Consider the following 18,325-nt stretch of genomic DNA (forward strand, 5'->3'; position numbering starts at 1 on the left):
AACTTCTCTGTTGATTGAATAATTCACCATTTCCCCACTGACGTGAAAAGTACCCTGTCCTGAATCCGAACACACACAAGAACAAAGCCCATTTCTGGATTTTCTGTTCTGTGGAGGCCCCAACCTTAGATATTATAGACTATTTAATTCTCTTTTCCTTTTTTTAGCTCCTTTTTATACATGAACTATAGAAGCAGTACGATGACATCAGAAGGGGAAAAATATTTTATTGGACTGCAAATTTATAGACAACTTTACAATGTTGCCTTTCTAGCCAAGAATAAGACAATCTTCCACTATAAATTGGGATGCTTGGGAATTTAGTTTTTCCATTATCTAAATGCACGTTATTCCTTACTTTTGAAGGCGATACCAGAAGGGTCACGGACTGCCACACAACTTGAGAATCAGCTGGGATCTAGATATCATTTGCTCCAATGTTTTCAGTTTACAAATTACCAAATTTAGGCCCAAAGAAGGGAGGTGAGGTGGCCCAGGTCACACGGCGATTTGGCAGTCGGGATGGGAATGGGATGCAGGAGTCCTGGCCCCTTTCCTGGGGCTTCTCTCCCGCTGCACAGTGGATCTAACCCCAGGTTCCTGAACCGTCTCCCTGAGGCTGCAGGCTGGCGGATACCCAGAACCACGAGGGTCCCGCGCAGCTGTTCCCGCCGCCCACCTCCCACGTGCCCCCATCACACACAGTCAGCAATCCACAACGAAGAGAAAAGATATTTAATTATTTCTCGCTCTCATCTTGTAAAGCACTCAGTGTTTTCACAATGCAAGGGGAGGCTTGCTCTCAGCCACATTTATCAGTGATTCCGACACACACAAAAAACTCAAATCACTGTGCTTTATACTTACTTTTAATTTCTGCACTGAAAACAAAAAGGTGAAAATGGTGACAGGTGAGTTACAGCGACTTCATCTTTGCCTTTAAATTAATTTCTGCTCTTAGGGGCAGAAGGGGAGAGAAAGACGGGAAAACATCAAAGCCTGACAGGGACAGGTGACCGAGACCCTCAGTCTGGCCCACAGGGCTCTGAACACCTGGAGATGGCGCCCTCCACACACTAGCTTGTGAACACCGACAGGCAACAGTTAGGATACATAAAGAGAAAAACCAAAACCCACAATTCCGTTCTTAAATCAAGCACAAAAACTGACAGTGAAATACATGGTTCCCGCAGGAGCACCCCCTCCGCTCTGGAGAGGCCTTCCAGCGGCAGCTGGACGGTGTGGCAACGCTCCAGAATCGAGCCACACCCGCTCTCCGCAGAACTATGGCCCTGCTGAGTGCCTCCGGCGCTCCTTCTTCTCGCCACTACAGCAGCATTCTGCAGGCAGGGGAGTGGGATACATGGGCGGGGGTCTGTGTGCTCTCGAGGCCGTGCCTCTGGAATGTTCCACACTTGGGCTGGGTGGGTGGCGGGTTGAGTTACGCTCCACACATTGTTTAAGTGCTCGCTTTATTTTTCATGTGCAAACTGTCACTGTCTAAAGCTTTCAGAAGGACGTGTACAGATCTGAACACCCTGTAGAGAGACGAGGGGATGCACGAGTTAAGGCCCCCCTCCCTCCTGAGCGGGCAGGGGCGGGGGCGAGTTACAGAAGTATTTAGAGAAATGCCGTGTTCTGCTGCAGTTAAACTCTAGTCCCTGATTCGGTCCGTCCACGGGCGGGGTCCTCAGTAGGCGATTGTCCACTCTTTGACAGAGGCGTCATGGGAGGTCGTGACCAGCGTGTGCTCGTCCAGCCAGGCCAGGCTGCTGACGTGGTGTAGCCGGTGTGCATCTGGGAAGAAAGAATGTGCTTCTAAGAAAACCCAACTTCTCTGCTCCTGCGTACACCTCAGATGAGGAAGATGGGACAACCTGTGCCCAAATTGACAGAGCTCCCGAGAACCTGAACGCAGAGCACTGTACATCAATTCCCTGCCCTCTTCTCAGGAGGACGAGTCTAGAAGGACAGCAGGCGGGAGCAGGCGTTCGCACCCCGGCACTGCTGACCCTGGGTGCTTAGCAGCATCCCTGGCTGTACCTCCCAGACGCCAGGACGGTCATGACAACCAAAACCGCCCCACCCCAGGGGTAGAAGAAAATCGATTTCTGTGTGTGTATAAAGCAATGATACACAGACAGCACACAAACAGCTGCACAGTGTGTCTGCTGCAATGATGAATAAAGGTTGAGACGTGGGGCTGAGGACTCGTGTGACCTGCCCCTCTGTAAGTCACACCACGGGCGACCAGATTCCATCAGCCTTGCCTCCACCACTCACCTTCCGATGGAAAGCAGGTGCCTGCGCGGGCCCGTCTGCTCTGTGAGGTGCAGGGAGAGCGAGCCCCATGGGCCTTCCGCCCCCAGGCTCTAGGTCTGCAGCCCCATGGGCACTGGTGCCTGGGCTCCACCCACATCACCACAGCTTCTGTCCACGCAGAGAACTTGTCCATGTGCGTGCCTCGGCCTCACCTCTGCTGACCTGTGACCCCACCCAGACACAGGACCCAGAACCCCATCCTCTACCCTGCTAGCTCTTGTTGCCTCACGAACTTGTTGGAGTCTTACTACAAAACTCGCATTCCTTGTAGACCAGGATGGCCCATCTGAATCTGTTCTGAGCCCTCCTGCCCGCCCGGGGCTGCAGCTTGCTGGTGCCCTCCCTCCGCCTGCAGCGTGGGAACAAGCTCGGGGGGTGGACTCTGAATTATCTTTAAATAGGAAAGGACCCCATTTATGTTTCACACACAAGGCTGCCTGCTGTGTGGAGCGGAGAGGGGACCAGACTGCACATGATGGCCGGGGACGTGCGCTTCAGGAGGGACAGGCGGTGGGGAGGTGACTCGAGGACAGATCTACCCTGGATGGGTGCAGTGCCACCTGGGGCCACAAGCCATGCGTGACTACAAGCCCCTGAAGTGAGCTACCGCCACACGTGGAAATAATATGTTGGGTTAAAATTTACTAGTAGGAATAATGTCACCTGTTTCTCTTTTAAATGGGGCTGCTAGAGAAATGTGGCTCACATTATACTTCTATTGGACACTGCTGGTGTAGAGTGAGAGAACCTGGTCATGAGTTTGGATTGAAAGGGGTGGGGGAAGGGAAGGTGCCCCTAAATTCTTAAACTGAAAACCTAACCCCAGAGTGAGGGTATTAGGAGGTGGGCCTTCGGGAGGAGCTTACGTCATGAATGGGATGAGTCCCTTATAGAAGAGGCCCCACAGAGCTCCCCTGCCCCTTCCACCCAGAGGAGGGCCCTCACCTGACCGTGCCGACACCCTGATCTCGGGCTTCCAGGCGTCAGAAGGGAGCAATGAATTTCTGTGTATAAGCCACCCAGTCTGTGGTATTTTGTTACAGCAGCCCACATGGAGCAAAGATAGGAAGAGTGTCCAGAGTGAGCCCTTTCCTCAGGACCTGTCCTGTGTATGGAGACCACCAGCTCTCACACTGGGAAGGCGAGTGCACTGGGTTCCTCTGCATGTCTAGGAGCCGGCAGAGCCCGGGGTTTGCTGGAGAATGAGAGCCACGCCTCTATGGGGTCACCTCCTCAGAAACACAGATGGACACTTGAGCCCTGGGGCTAGTGCTGGTGACCCCTGCCCCACGGGCATTCCCTGCCGACACGGGTGCGAGAGTCACCTTGGATCTTGATTCTGGTCTCGGGGTCACTCAGGGTCCAGACGTACACCATCATGTCCATGCCGCCAGAGGCAAAGTGCTCGTTGTCTGGTGACCAGGCCAGGCAGACAATCTTTGCATGGTGACCATAAAAAAGGTTGTTCTCCTAGATGCAGGTTGGAAAGAGAGGGGAGGCAGGTCAGGGTTCAGGCCAGGGTCAGCGAGCATCATCTCATCTAACCCCCGCTGTGACAATAACTAGGGCCAGCATTTATGAAGTGCTGTCTCTATGACAGGCAACTCTTAACCAACTCACCGCCTCCTCGTGAGAACCCCAAGGTGCCTGCTACTCGCAGAGATGGGGAAACGAAGGCACAGAAAGGTGTCCCCTAGGACTGCCCTCAATCACAGCCCCTATCACCAGTGCTAGACAAGCCTGCTCACCTTCAGAGCTCTCAGTCTAGCGAGGGGACAGAAATACCTGCCGAGAAATGCAGAGATGGCAGTGCCAGGAGGCCCCGGCTGGTGCACGAGGCACTCCTAGGACAGGAGGCTGGCCTGCCTCTACCCAGAGGCCCCCCTCCACCCTGAGGCCCGACGGGGGGCCTGGGCAGAGCCTGCAGCCACGTGCATCCCGAGCCACGGGCTTTGTGTGTGGCCATTTCTACAACGTGTCCCAGCCTTGAAGCACTATTTCACCAAGGGGATCAACGTGGATAAGCAGTAACACTTGGGGAATGCTTTTTCTTCAAAGCATTCCATCTTGTTCCTAATCCCTAAGAAATAGCCAAATTTCACCATGATTTTCTTTTTCAAGCGTGCCTCTTCTGTCCTTTGTGGATTCTGCTCTTGCGAATTACTTAGCATTTTTAGCATGTCATAAACAGGACTTGTTATGTGCAGACGAAATCCCTTAAAATGTGATAAATGTAAAATCCGCTAAATGTGGTGCGGAGGCAGAGGGGAACTTCCTGGGGAGGTGGGAGTTCTTTACCTCGAGAAGGTTATAGGCACATGCTCGCTGCAATGTATACTTTCACTCACCGGTGCCTTTCGTTATATGTAAACTTTACAGCATAACATAAAACTAAAACACTACTGAACTCTAGTTAATATGTGAGCTGAAGTATTTACGGGGAAATGTACAGAGGCCTGTAATTTAAATGCACCACAAATTAGATTATTGGATGGCTAGATAATGTAACATGGTCAAGTGTTAATGGCAGAATCTAGGTGGTAAATTCTCTCAGCTTTGTAGATTTCACAACTGTCACACTGCGGTGGGGGGTGGGGTGGAGCGTCAGGAACCAGGGCCCCCACCCGTCCTGTGTTGCCTGCTCCAGTGGGGCCAGCTCTTCCACACCCCGTGACTGAATCCTCCCACAGTGCAGTCTCTTGTTCGTGAAACGGGACTCACACTGCCCAGCGCAGAGTTCTCCTGGCTATGAATACAGGACCACCCTCACACCTCACAGGGGAGGTTCCCTCGGCTGTCCTCCCAACACAGAACCTGCCGCAGAACCCACCTGTGCTGCTCGGAGGGGAACGAGCTTCCAGGTGCCTCTGCAACCGGCCCTCCTTTCCCAACCCACTGCCCAGCGCTCCCCAGGCGCAAGCGGTGTTGGGATGAGGCATGCACACACTTAACAGGCTTTTAATGCAACTCAAGGAAAGTTTAGTGTAAGCCCTTTGACAGAGGAGAAAAATAACGGCGCAGAGGCCAGAATGTCACTTAACACGGTGGCCCAGGTGAACCAATTAGCTGGTCTTCACAGCAAGCCTCGCTGCCACCCAGGTCCCTAACTTTGGCAACTGTGCTCTATCTTGATTACAAGACACCATAAGCTCCCGTCACAAGCTCCCAGATGGCGGGTAAAGTGTCCCTGTCCCACGTCATTCATGCTCTGAGAGCAATGAAGCCCCGTGGTCTTGTGCATCCGCCTGGGTAGTGACGACAAGAGAGAAGCCACGGCCCCCCGGCCCTGCCCACCACCTGCACTGCCCAGCACGCGGACAGAGGACAGCCCGCCCACTCACCGAGTAGCCGTCAGCAACGCTGAAGACCGTGACCACTTTGCTGGCGTCGCACACGGCGAGGAAGGCGCCATCATGGGAATACGCCACGTCAGTCACAGGGCCCTTAGCCTCCAGGAGCTTGTCCTCGTCCTTCAGCATGGTACCCAGAATGGAGTACAAGCGGACATTCCCGTCCTGCAAGACAGAGGGGCAGTGGGTCACACACATTCTCTCTTGATGCCCTTCCTTCTGGAGGGAGGGGCTGGGGTATCAGTAAGAAGCAGTGCTTTGCCCTCTATCTGCTGCCCCACCTCGGCCACCAGCCTACGTGCCGCCCCTACAGCCAGGCGAGCTGCTCCTTCCACACGGCACCGGAGGACACCTCCTAAAGTCCCTCAGAGCTCTCCTCGCTTACTCGGCACAGTGGCAGAATTACCCAGGAAGGTGGTTAAAACGTGGGATGTTAGGCACCCCCCAACTCTGATTCTGCATGTTTGGGTGCTCAAGAGTCTGCCTTTTTCATAAATAGTCTAAAAAGTTCCAGTGCAGGTGCTTACAGGCTGAGAAAACATCTGTACCTGTGTTAGTTCTCTGGCAAGGGCCCTCAAATGTCTGGCCTTGTCCCCTCCAGCCGCACCCTCTGCCCTTTCATGCTCTGTACCTGCCCCCAGCCCCCAGCCAGTTCCTTCAGGCACCAGTCTCCCTCTCTGGCGAAACCTCCCTCTGTCCAGCCCACTGTCTCCTAGCAAACTCCCTATCCACTGTGGCTCAGGCACATCCTGGGAAAGGCACACCTGCTCTTTTCACAGGGCGTGTGCCACTCAGCCCACTGGCTGTCCCCAAACTCCAGGGATCCTCGAGTCAGGGACGCCCACAGGATGTTCAACTGCCCGGCTCCGCCCCGCTCTCCTCAGCTGCAGCCTCCAGGAGGCGCCTGGGCATCTATGTTGACGGTTCCACCTGCGCTTCGGGAGCTCAGCCAGGGAGGCTGCACCTTGGGCACCTCCCCTCTGGGCCAGGGATCCCCTCGATTTTATGCCCCCAGAGCCCTGCCCAGGGCCTGGCCCTGAAAAGTGTAACACACACTGGAATCAGTGAAGGTAGCAGCGTGAGCAAACAGGAGGGCCCAAGAAGGAAAGGGAAGTAACCAGGGTAGGTGGTGTCCCCGTGAATACCCAAGGCTGCCCTGCAAAGCAAATCAAGAACCAGCCCGCCCTCTCAGGGCAGCTGAGCTGTCAGCCTTCCAGACAACCACAAGGCCTGGTTACGTCCACGACGCCCTCTTGCTCCACCTCTAATGCGGAAGGAAGGTGAAGTCTAGCCCCAGGAGGGTGTCTGAGCACAGAAGTCCTCGAGTCATGTGACAAGCCCACTCAACGCCACATGTAGCAGCAGTCTGGGCTCCATAGGCTGGTGAAGAGGAAACTGCCCACAAGGGACACATGGGATGAAGGAAGAAGCTGTGTTCACAGACGGCACATGGAGGAAATCACAGGAACCACACACCACCGATGCCCACCGCCAGGCTGAGCGAGTGAGGGACACCCACAAGCCGGAATGCTGTAGCGTCACCTAGTGTGTATGGGACAGTGGGGAACTCCGTATAAATGCAGATGTGCACCTGTGGGATGTACAAAGATGCACGGGCCTGGGACTGAAGACAAGCTGGGAAGATGAAAACCACCAATGCCTCGAGGTACTAGCTGAAGTGATGCACTATCTAGCAATCTCTTTTTCTTTTTTAAGAGAAAAAAGTGCAAGTCAAACAAGCAGGTCATGGTGATGTGGCTGTGCTGGGGAAACATCAGGTTCAAACTCCATGTCTGACCTTGACCTCCGGCCCCAGGACCCTGGCTGTGAACTCCTCCCTGAAAAGGCAAAGGCTGTTTCTCAGAACATGCCTGATGGGGAGTAGGGAGGGGCCTGGCCAGTGAGGGGAAAGGAGGGATGACAGGCCCACAGGAGCCCACCAGGACTGCGGGCATGCAGGCGTGTACGGGAGAAGAGAGCAACCTGCCCCCTCCAGCTGCAGCCCAGATCAGGGAGGGAGCCCGCGGTGCTGCTGCCCAGTCAGGGGGCGACCGCCTGGTGGGGAGGAGAGTCACTCCTGAGGGTCAGCCTGCCTCGGGCCAGAACATGGAGAGTGCAGCCACGCGGACACACCGCACATCTTACTTGGCCACTTAGCCAGGGAACAAAACACTACGTCTGCGAGAAGCAAAGATAGTCAAGTCTACTTGTGCTGTGGCCACTGAGGATGACGACACCAATAGTGATGGATAGAGCTGCCACTGAGGGGCTGATGAGCCCACTCCTTTTGTCTGGGCACCGATGGCTTGGGCCTGAGCCTGCCCATGGGCTGCCTAGGGGAAGGGACGGCTCCTCGGGATGGTGGCTCCCTCCCCACTCAGGTAGTCACTCTGCGAGACTGCTGTCAGAATACCCAGTGGCACCGTCTGGCTGGTCCTTCCACAGGCTTAGGGGCTGCTGCCAGGGATGCTTTTTGAGGCTGGAGGTGGGACTGCCTGGTGGGCAAGCCCAGTGGTCAGTGCAGAGCTGATGCCACTGCGCACATCTATGTGCCAGGCACTGGGAGAAGCCCTTCCAGTACATCAGCCCTTTCAACCCCACGGAGGCTCCGTGAGAAAGGCCATTGGCGCCTCAGTGCACAGCCGGCTTCCGGGGATGCCCAAGCTGCTAGGGGAGGAGGCCGACTCTGGGCCCGGGCAGGCTGGCTCTTGAGCTGGCTCTGTTTCACACCTGGCACCTCCAGAATGAGACTGGGCCATGCAGGAACATGCCTGGCCTGGCCTCTGGCAGGGGGAAGGCGCTGCCCGAACATTGGCCCCCTTCCCTAGAGTGAAAGGTCTGCCATTTCAGCTGCAGAATTCATTTACCAGTGACATCTTCCCTCCCAGGGCTGCGTGAGGACGGAGGTAGTTTGTAGAGCACTCAAGGCCTGGCTGGCAGACCGTTCAGTCCACGCAGCACTAGTCTTAGAGGGTGTGAGAATTACACTCTGGATGATGGAAGTCAGAACTCAAGGAAAACCGTGAGACCATGAGGTTAAGACTTTACTTTGCAGGTGTTAAGAACCCTCTTGTGACTCTCCTTCCTGCAACCTACAGGCCCAGCTCGTCACTGCCACTCCTTTCCCGTCATGCTGCACTCCTGAATCCCCAGACACTCACAGGACCCAGGCTGAGGCCAAGAGTCCCTTCTTCCACGCTCTCTGCCGTGTGCTCCAGCACAGCCCCACCTCACTGTGCGGGGCCTCCGTCTGTTAGACACTGCCGCACTGGCCAGGATGAGCATCCCAGGGGGCTGGGCAGCCCTCGGGGGCCTGTGAGGGTCACCCGAGAAGGGCCCTCACTCGGGCAGCAGGACAGGCCCCCACGCTGGTTCCTAGGGACCCAGTCCCACTTCCCTCCCATTCTGCCCTGAGACAGACCCGCACTCACACAGCTCGTGTCACCCCGAAATCGCCAAGATACCCAGAGGGCATGGGACACAGGATTCTTACCGCGCCCCCGACAGCCACCATGTCACCGCTGGGGTGCACTGCCACAACTTCAGGCTCGTAGCCGGGGTTGTCAATGCTGAAGCACTTCTTCTGATCCTTCAGCAGGACGATCTAGGAAACATGCAGGCAGCCAAGTCAGAGCCGCAGAGGCCCCGGGACAGATGACTCAGTCCCGGTCTGGGCTCCCTCCCCAACCTTGCTGGGGGCAGGACAGTGCGGGGGCCAGGCGGGCTCCAGCCACACTGGGCTCAGCCCTGTGACCCTGACATGTTTCCTCCCTCGTCAGTCAGCGGGGACAGTGACAGTTCCTAGTCACAGTATCGCACTAAACACTGGCTGCCACCATCACCATTATCACCACCCTGTTGCTACTGTTACTACTACTGGCACAGTCTCTTGGGAAGCCACTTGATGTGTGACCTTTAGTTCCTCCAATTCCACAATGAGCACAATAAACGAGCTTTGCTCAACAGAATTCTCTAAAGGTTCAAGAAGACAAGGCACTTGGAAGTGACGAGGCTCTAAACCAACACCGGAAATGAACACAACACAATGAGGATTCTAAATTCTGGCTTCCCAGGTCCAAGGAAACACCCTTCACAACTTTGACCTGAGGCGTGTGAAACGTCTCCCACAGCCTGGGAGACAGCGCTGATGCCCCACCTTCCAGAGAGGAAGCTGGGGCTCCCAGGCCCACGGAGGCTCTCCGCTCTCTACCAGCATAACTAGCCTGAAAGCAGGGATAAGGACAGGACAGGTGGCTCACAGCAAGGTGGCCGGGAGGCACCCTGATGCACCTCTCCCACACTCCACCCAGCCAGCACCTGCCCTGGTCCACTCCTAGTGTGACAGGGGCAGGACAGCGTCCTCAGGCGGGCTGAGTGCCTGGGTGCCCAGGCCCTAAGGAAGGACTCTGGAGACAGACAGACCGGGCTTGATCCTGGCTCAGCCACCTCCTGCCTGTGGGGCACGAATGCCTGAGTCTCAGCCTCCCAGGGCATGAGAATCCAGGGGTGCCTAGACATCACGAGGATGGAATTCAGCACTCAGGGTCAAGAAAATACCGAACAAAAGCAAAGAAAACCAGCAATTCGTGTGCACACACATTGCTAAGAGTGTTGCATGTCTTACGTCCCTAGGAGACGGCAGGATCACCTCCACATTGTACAGAGGAGAAAACGGGGTACAAAGAACATCCGCCACATGCCCAAGGCCCCACAGCTCTCAGAGCCGAGCCGGGACTCACGCCGGGGCCACAGGACCCCAGAATCCTTGCCCTGGCTACCACCCTGTACCTTCTGCCTTGTGACAACACAGCAGAAAATCCCCACACACAGGGGACCCTCTGCTGCCTCCGCTCCCACTTGCTCTTGGACGTCCCTCCTGGTTTTAACTTACTAGACGGCTCCTGGACAGCGTGGCCTAGATCTGCGACAGCTCTGGCTTTACATCATGGTACCCCCGCCAGCTGTCCCACGAAGGGCAGGCAGGCCCCCTCCCCCACCTCCTGGGGGCTTTTGCTCGCGTGTGTATTGTGGGGTGGGGAGGCAGAGGAGGGACTGGGCGGACAGGAGGTAGCACCCTCACTAAAATCTACTCTTGAAAATGCACCTCAAGAAACATTCACCTCCGCCATCTGCCGACTCAGGAGCGGACTCACCTACCTGACGGGTAAAGACTGGGGGCATAAGCATTTGCCAAATTTTCCTAAGAGGCGAGATTTGAACCTGGCTGTTCGCTGACTGGAAATCATGAGCCCCTTCCAGCACGTTCTGCCGACCCTATGATTTGCAATGGTGTGTTCTCCAGAAGCCTCCTACCTAGAGCGGGGGTCACAGACGCCCAAGAACTGTGTGAGTAACAGCACATCACAGAACGATCATGCACACCTGATCCCAAGGGTCCAGGACTCCTTGGAACCCATGGGCCCAGGGTAGGAGCCCTGCTTGGGCATGCCCCAGCATGCCACAGCCCTGCACTCGCCAGCCCTGCCCGAACAGAGCACCAGGCCCACCCCTCTGAACTTGCTCATGTCAGCCTTGCTATGCGCCCCGGAGGGCCTGGCATGACAGCCACTCCACAGACAAGAAACCGAGGCCTGGAGACCCAGAGCTCTGCCTGAGGCCCCTGCTGCTGGGAGACGCCTAGTCAGCTGCGGAGCCCATGTGCTCATCCTCTCACCTGCCAAGGCCAGGTGTTCAGACACCGAGACTGGGAAGACCCCACTTCACAGAGAAACAGCCTGTCCTAGAATGTCGCCTTTCAGTCTCTCCCCAACCCCGCTGAGGTGCTCCAAGCCGTTTATTCCATCTGTGCCCCCACTGGCCACTCAGACTGTTTGCAGTAATTGCTTGGCAGGAAGTTCGTGTTATCTAGGACACACAGAAATCCATTCTCCCCGAAGCAATTAAGTTCACAGAACGAGAAGGGGCGGTGGATCTGAATGGCAGCTTTCTTTAGCAGGGTTTGTCACTCATGCCAGCAGGGGCTCGGCCACACCTGCCTTCTCCACTCCACGTGCATGGACGGATGGTGCCTGTCAGAGCAGAATCCTGCATAAAGTGGGTCAGGCTTGGGTCTCGGTCAAGGGCGCTTCATCCAGAAATTGCAAAAGAGAAGTGTGCAGGTGACCTTGCCATCTTGAATGAGAACCCAGGCTGTGGAGTTGGAACACCCAACTCATTCTGACTCAGGAGCCTCCTGCCATCATGTGACCTGGGGGAAGTCACCAGATCACTCTAGCCTCAGCCTCCTTGTTCACGGGATGAACTTACAATGTACAAAGAGCCCGACACGTACTTTCTCGTAGCGCTCCCTGTGAGCTATTAGGGATGAGAAAACTGAAGCTCAGAGAGGGTGGGAAAATGCCTGAAGTCACACAGCTCCGATGCTGCAGGGCTAGGATTTGAACATGAGCAAAGACAGAACCACCTTGTTGTGCCTCCTGTAGGCCTCATGGGCCGATGGACATGGTCTGACGCTCAAGTGCAGGCTCTGACCAGGTTGCCTGGGTTCAAATCCCAGCTCTGTCCCTTTGCCAGCTGCAGACCTTGGGTAGCTTACCCTCTCTGTACCTCTGTTTTCTTATCTGTAAGATGGGGCCGGTGCCGTGCCTGACTGATAGGACTGCTGAGGATTAAAGGAGCGAATACACGTGAGGCCCTCAGCACAGGGCAAACTGCGCTCAATAAAAACGTCTGTTGGAGCTACCGTCAAGTGGGATATGAGAGGGTCTGAGAGAGCAGACACTGCACGGCTGCCAGCTCTGACCTGCTATCCCACCACCTCTTCTAGCCAAAGCTGACGTGGGAACCGTACCTGCCCGATGCACACGACCACGGCATATCCTCCAGGGCCGACAGCTACGCACTTTGGTTGAACATCCAGTTTCACGACTCCCTGTCCGCTGTTAGAGAGAAGGAAAATGTGTCACTTCCATCTCTGCAGGGCTCAGTGTAGGTATTAAACATACACTTCCTGCAAAACCACAGCAACTCAGGCTGTTTAGGAGAGGAAGTTCTACTGCAATCTGTACTGAAGAAGCGCTTTGCTAAAACACGGGAGGGAGTGAAAAATGACTCACAGATTCTGGAAGAGACTAGAAATCATGCCGGGGCCTGGGGGTGTAGGGAAGACGGTGGCAAGAGCAAGTAAAGGCAGTGATTTCTGTCCCTGCTTATCGGTGACAAGGACCCGCCACCCTATCAGTGTGCCCAGTCATGGCTTCTGTCCCATCTGTCGGCCACAGACCCTGCGCTCCCTGGGGAGAGAGAGAACTGAGCTCTGCTTCCCCCGACTCCTGCAGTCATAACCAGTCTTCTCAGCAGTAATTTAAAAAGATAATCTGCTACTTTTCATGGGTGACAATCACGTTATCTTTACTTTTAGCTAATGCTATGAAAACACATCCTAGAAAAATCTGCACACACACAGAAACGTCTTGAAGATGGTCAACTGAGGAAAATTCCCTGTAACTGGGCCAAGCGTGGAGTCCTAAAGGCTCAGTGATGGGCCCCTTCGGTGAGGTGGCCAGCCAGGACTCTGCCTGGCTTCCCTTAGGGCGAGGCTCGGGGCAGCAGTGTGGGCCCCCTCCGTGGGAAGACATTCATGAAGGGCGTGCTAATGCCAGGGGTCACTGCAGGGCAGCATAAAGAGGACGACTGGGCCCTGGACACCTGGCTTCTGGGGCAGCTTCTGCACTTATCGCCAGCCTTGACTCACTCACAATGTCTAGTTGACGCCAGGCAAGTGAGACCCACACAGCTCACATGGCATGAGAGTCACCAAAATGTCCTCCAGGAAGCTACCGTCTCCAGTGAGACAGGCCCCGGCAGGACGATAGGGGCTACACACAAAACACAGCGAGGGCAGGGGCGGCTCAGTCCTGGGGTGGGGGCGCTGGAGGTGCCGGGTCTGATAGTCCATGAGTCAGGACATGTCTCCCTCCTTCCTGCTCGCCCCGCACCGAGACGGCAGCTCATCTGTTAGCTCCCATCTCAGCTCCAACGACCGCCGGCCAGAGCCAAACCAAACACAGCGCTGCCTTTTACTCAGGTTGCCTGTGTGCCTGTCTGTCCTTGGGGAGCCCCTGCCGTGTGCCAGGCGCCTCTGAAGGTCTCACTGCACCTTCTCAACGGCCCAAGAGACAGGCTCCACGGTTACCTTCCTTTACTGACAAGGAGGGAGCTGGGGGTGAGATCTGCTCCGCCTGGCTTCCCAGGCAGAGTCTGTACCTGGTCTGTGCAGACCATCTGGACTCTAACTCGGCTCCTGGCTGAGGGCCTGGCATTAGGAGAGCAAGAGCTCAGGGAAGAAGTGAGAAGAACAGAGAAAATGTATCATAAGCAGTAACCGCTACAAGCAAAGGGCCTTCGTGGGGCTCTGCAGCGCGCTCTGGACACCCGGACCCCAACAGCCCCCAGCCCTGCCAGCTCTCACCTGTAGTCCCTCAGCGTGAGGTTGGTGTACCGCACCGTATCGTCCATGCTACAGCTCACCAGCTGTCCAGACTCATCCACGGTCATCCTGGACACCTGGTTCGTGTGGCCCTTCCCAGCGAAGGAGTCATTCTCCCCTGTCTCTGAATCCCAGTAATGTGGGGCAGGAGTTAAAGAAAAGCCTGACTTCCAGGATATGGTGCGTGCCCCTCTGGGGAGGCCATGGCCAATCTCTCGTCCCGGGCAGCATGTTAGGGACAGGACAGTGAGCACTGGGCCTGAGGGAACTCCCGGCAGCACACGTACAAATCCAAATTTCAGAGAGTAGCCGTTCTGGTGGACCAGCAAGACGGCCCGGCTGCAGGTCGGTGGGCTATTTATAACCCAACTTGCCCAGTTAGAGATAGTCTGTCTAAGCTTCATGTAAGTGCCCTACGAGGCCACCAGGGCAGATCACAGACTTGTGCCGACCCGTAACAGCTAAGTGTAAACTGATCAGAACCGTCAGTGGGGGGCTCCTGTAACAACGGGACAGCACCTCAGAGTGGAGGCTTCAGAAGGAAGCTGCTTTTCATTGGGACTGTGTAACCGAGCCAACGCTTCATCCTGCTCTTTTTTTGTAGCCTGTGGTCAAGCCCATGACCATCAGCAGGAAGCCGGGTGTGCCCCGCCGCTTAGCCGATGGCCACCCAGGTGCCACCAGGTTATGGCCCGGGGCTGACCCACCTGGGCAGGGCTGGTTTGTGGATTGGGAGCTTGAGGTGCTCAGGTGCGGGTGTGTTTTAAGTTATGAGATTCTTTAACATCAACAAATGAGAATCTCATTTTAAACGAAGACCGTTGCTCCCTTTAGGAAGCTACATGTGTATTTCATTAACACGTTCTTGTGATGGACACACCAGCCATGGATACCGAAGGAAATACCTGTAAGTGTCAGAGGTTAATGAGGTTAACATCCGGTGCACTGACAGTGGGGAGGAGCAGGGAGAGGAGAGGAGCAATGCTGGGCCTGCTGAAGACAGCACAATTAGAGATTTTCACATTACTCCAGGAGCCTTCTCTGGCCCCAGCTGTGATGCAGGCTAGGGCAAGACACCCCCCACTGTACCCCACATCCCCTCACATGTAACGGAGCAGAGGGTGACTTATCTGCCTTCCTCCCTCAAGGCTTTGGGAAGACCTTCCTGGATCTCTCACATGAAAACGGGGAAGCCCTGCAGAGACAAGGCCCGAGAGGCAGAGGGTCCCTGGACAGCCCCTTCCAGGAGAAGCGGCAGCGCGCAGACCTGGAAACAGTCTACACATGCCAGGCCTTGCACGTGGCACCAGTGCTGCTGGGGTGTGTTGGGACTTGGGGGTAGGGGTGGGTGAACAAATCAGCCCAGTGATGCCCCTGCTGTGAGCCTATGAGGTCACCTGTGCCACCCCAACCCCTTCCGAGGGCTGCTCCAACACTTGATAGTCCTGAGGCGGGAGGTGGGGGTTACCAGGCCCGGCCGCAAACACTAGAGGCCGCAAACACTAGACGGGGCAGGTTGTAAGGGCTGCCACATACGCCTCCAGGGACAGCAAACAACCTCCCCAGGAGGGGAGATTCGAGTTCCGCTCCCGCTCTGCTGCCAACAAGGGTGCGACCTCGGGGAAAGCACTTGAACCTGAGCTTCACTTTTCCCTTTTCTGAAACAAGGGGATTCTATTAAAATGTTCCAAGTCCTTTTAAATTCTAACACTCACCGATTCTATTGCCTGTGAGAGGGACAAGGCCAGCACCAGTGTTACATATGGGGATGAAGCAGCTCAAGTTCAGAGACATTCAGCAACCACTCAAGGCTGCACAGCAGGAAGTGACCCAGCAGGTCAAGGCTGTGGCCTGGAGCTGGAGGTCCTGAGTGTGGACACCAGCACATCTCAGCAGCCAGGCCTGGTCAGAGTCCTGTTGCTGCCACCTGGCTGCCCTCGCCTCTGGCACTGGCACCGTGGGAACAGGAAACTCCCATCTCTCCTGCCAGTAGCCCCGGAGCCAGCTCTGTGAGTCAAAGGATATTAATGTGCCCATCGTGGCTCCCAGAGTAGATGTAGGACTTGCCGCCGTTTTTATGCACCGTCAGACACTGGATTGATTTGCTGTGACCCTGTGGAGGAGACAGGGCAGGGTGAGCTGAGGACACGCCAACCTGCCTCTTCGACTCACCAACTACTCTCTCCTGACTGCACCCGTGTGAGCGAGAGGCAGAGGCCCTCAACGTGCCGCAGCCCCGGTGTGCCTGAAAACACCTTCCCGAGCCACAGTCAGCCTTTACCCAGGTGACTGACCATCTGACAAACCCTCGTCATCCAGGCTCGTCCCTCTGAGGCACCTAACCGTGACCACCAGGGCCAAGCACGAGTCTATGCAGACCGACGCTGGCAGCCCCCCTGGAGGAAAGGTTGCTCACACCCATCGGACGAGGACGAGCCCCCACCTGGGCTGAGCCTCGACAGAGGTGAAGGAGCAGTAGTGGGAACACTCTTGGGAGGGCCCAACACTCACACAGCAGGCAGGGAGACCTCCAGGCCCCCCCCAGAGACCGAGACAGTCCAGGGCACTGCTGCCACTGTGTTCTGTACCTAGAAGCACAGCTCACCACTCTGGCTTCAGCCCCTGGCTCACGAGGTCTCTTCTCTCCCAACTCCCCTTCCCCACCCAAGCTGTCCGAGGGCTCTGACCCCTACAACCTCCCCACTGACAACATGGTGGGCAGAGCATTCGTCCATAACCAGACATCGGCTTCAAGGGGGCATTTACTCTCTCTCCTAACTGCCCTTGGGACAGAAATAACCGGCTGAGGTGTGGTCTAATCATAGCTCTTTTCCCTCATCAGCAGCAGGCGAGTCTCCCTCTGCTCTCTGTCAGAAATGCTCCACTGCCAGGGGCACAATTCCTGCAGAGGGCTTTCTCCCAGGAACTGCTCAAGTGTTCCATTTGTTGCCACGGTGTGGCACATATCTTCAGAGCAAGGTACACAGTTCTCAGGAGACGGGAGAACCAGTGAACAGATACACGGAAGCATTTCCGCCTCACATCTCCTTCCGGGACAGCCCCTCACCAGCCCTGCTACTTCAAGCATGGTCCTCAGACCAGCATCGGCCTCACCGGGAGGGTCCCCCACGCAGCCTGGGGACTTAGAACCTGCACTCAACGAGATACCCAGGGATGGTGCACGTCCACTGCCAGGGCAGCAGCCTCACCTGGGAGCTTGTGAGAAATGCGAGCTCTCACATGTCCACAGACCAACACCCTGAGCAGGAGTGCAGCCCGGCTGCAGTGCTCCAACCAGGGCCCTCTCAGGTGATTCTGATGCACCTTCAAGCTTGAGAAGCAGAATCACCTGGGTGCATCTTCAAAGTACTGCACCGAAGAGCATTCCCTCAGGTTCTGACTGAGTCCCTCTGGGCCGGCCAAGCACCAAGCCCTTTTGTGAAGCTCTCAGGTGATCTGAACGTATTCTGGGGCTCAGAACAGCTATTCTGACTTCAGCCTCCTCCTGAGATCACACACAGCCCAAGATCAGCACCCAACACCCCTCGGGACACATGCAACGTGTGGCAGGTGAGCAGGGATGCGAGTTTCTTTTCCGCCCACGAGACTCCCTGAGCTGACCTGGGGGAGGACCAGGCCCCCGGCCCGCGGTGCCCATGCCGTCGGCGGCAGCGACGTCAGCAGGAGCAGCCAGATCCAGGCCTCCCCGTTCCCAGGGTGGTCCCAGGGCGCCAAGAGACATGGAGTGATGCCTGGGATGGCCACCTGGGCCCATTGTCGGGGCGGCTCATGGGGAACTGCTCTTCTGGGCAGAGGAATCGGGCAGACAGCAATGTCTGAATCTCTCGAGCAATTTCTCTCCATCTCACTTGGAGGCCCAGAGCAGTGATGGTGTCCAGGGACCCCTCCCAGCTCCCCCAGGCTGTGTGCCAGGCCACACACATCTTCATTTTATACTCATCACACTGGGCTAGGAGCCCTCCGAGGAGGAGGCCCTAATGCCTCTGTCCTTAGAGCCAAGTCAAGTACATCTTTGAGAGCAGAGAGCACGGGACCTCCAGCGAGGACTGAGGCTGTTGTACTGGATCAGCCCTTCCTGTCAGCAACACCCCCACCAAATGGGACGCAGTGAGCACCTAGCCGACCCAAGCCTCAGGAGCCAGTCCCACAGGGGGCTAAGGAGGCAGATAGCCTGGCTCAGCCC

At 56.1% G+C, this 18,325-nt stretch overlaps 1 protein-coding gene across 1 annotated transcript in view; it reads right to left on the reverse strand.

Annotated features, from left to right (window-relative positions):
• Window positions 1-851: 851 nt before the first annotated feature.
• WDR1 (WD repeat domain 1) overlaps window positions 852-18,325 on the reverse strand; it is a 45,542-nt gene continuing 28,068 nt past the window's right edge. Inside the window, exons 9-15 of the mRNA XM_058546731.1 lie at window positions 16,142-16,234; window positions 14,104-14,255; window positions 12,484-12,571; window positions 9,166-9,276; window positions 5,664-5,837; window positions 3,648-3,792; window positions 852-1,797 (exon numbers count right to left, since the gene is read on the reverse strand). Of these exons, the coding sequence (XP_058402714.1) occupies window positions 1,691-1,797; window positions 3,648-3,792; window positions 5,664-5,837; window positions 9,166-9,276; window positions 12,484-12,571; window positions 14,104-14,255; window positions 16,142-16,234 (870 nt within the window). The 3' untranslated portion in view covers window positions 852-1,690. The remainder of the gene's footprint in view (window positions 1,798-3,647; window positions 3,793-5,663; window positions 5,838-9,165; window positions 9,277-12,483; window positions 12,572-14,103; window positions 14,256-16,141; window positions 16,235-18,325) is intronic.

Source organism: Diceros bicornis, chromosome 8 (assembly GCF_020826845.1).
Source record: "Diceros bicornis minor isolate mBicDic1 chromosome 8, mDicBic1.mat.cur, whole genome shotgun sequence".
In the NCBI taxonomy this organism is placed as follows: domain Eukaryota; kingdom Metazoa; phylum Chordata; class Mammalia; order Perissodactyla; family Rhinocerotidae; genus Diceros; species Diceros bicornis.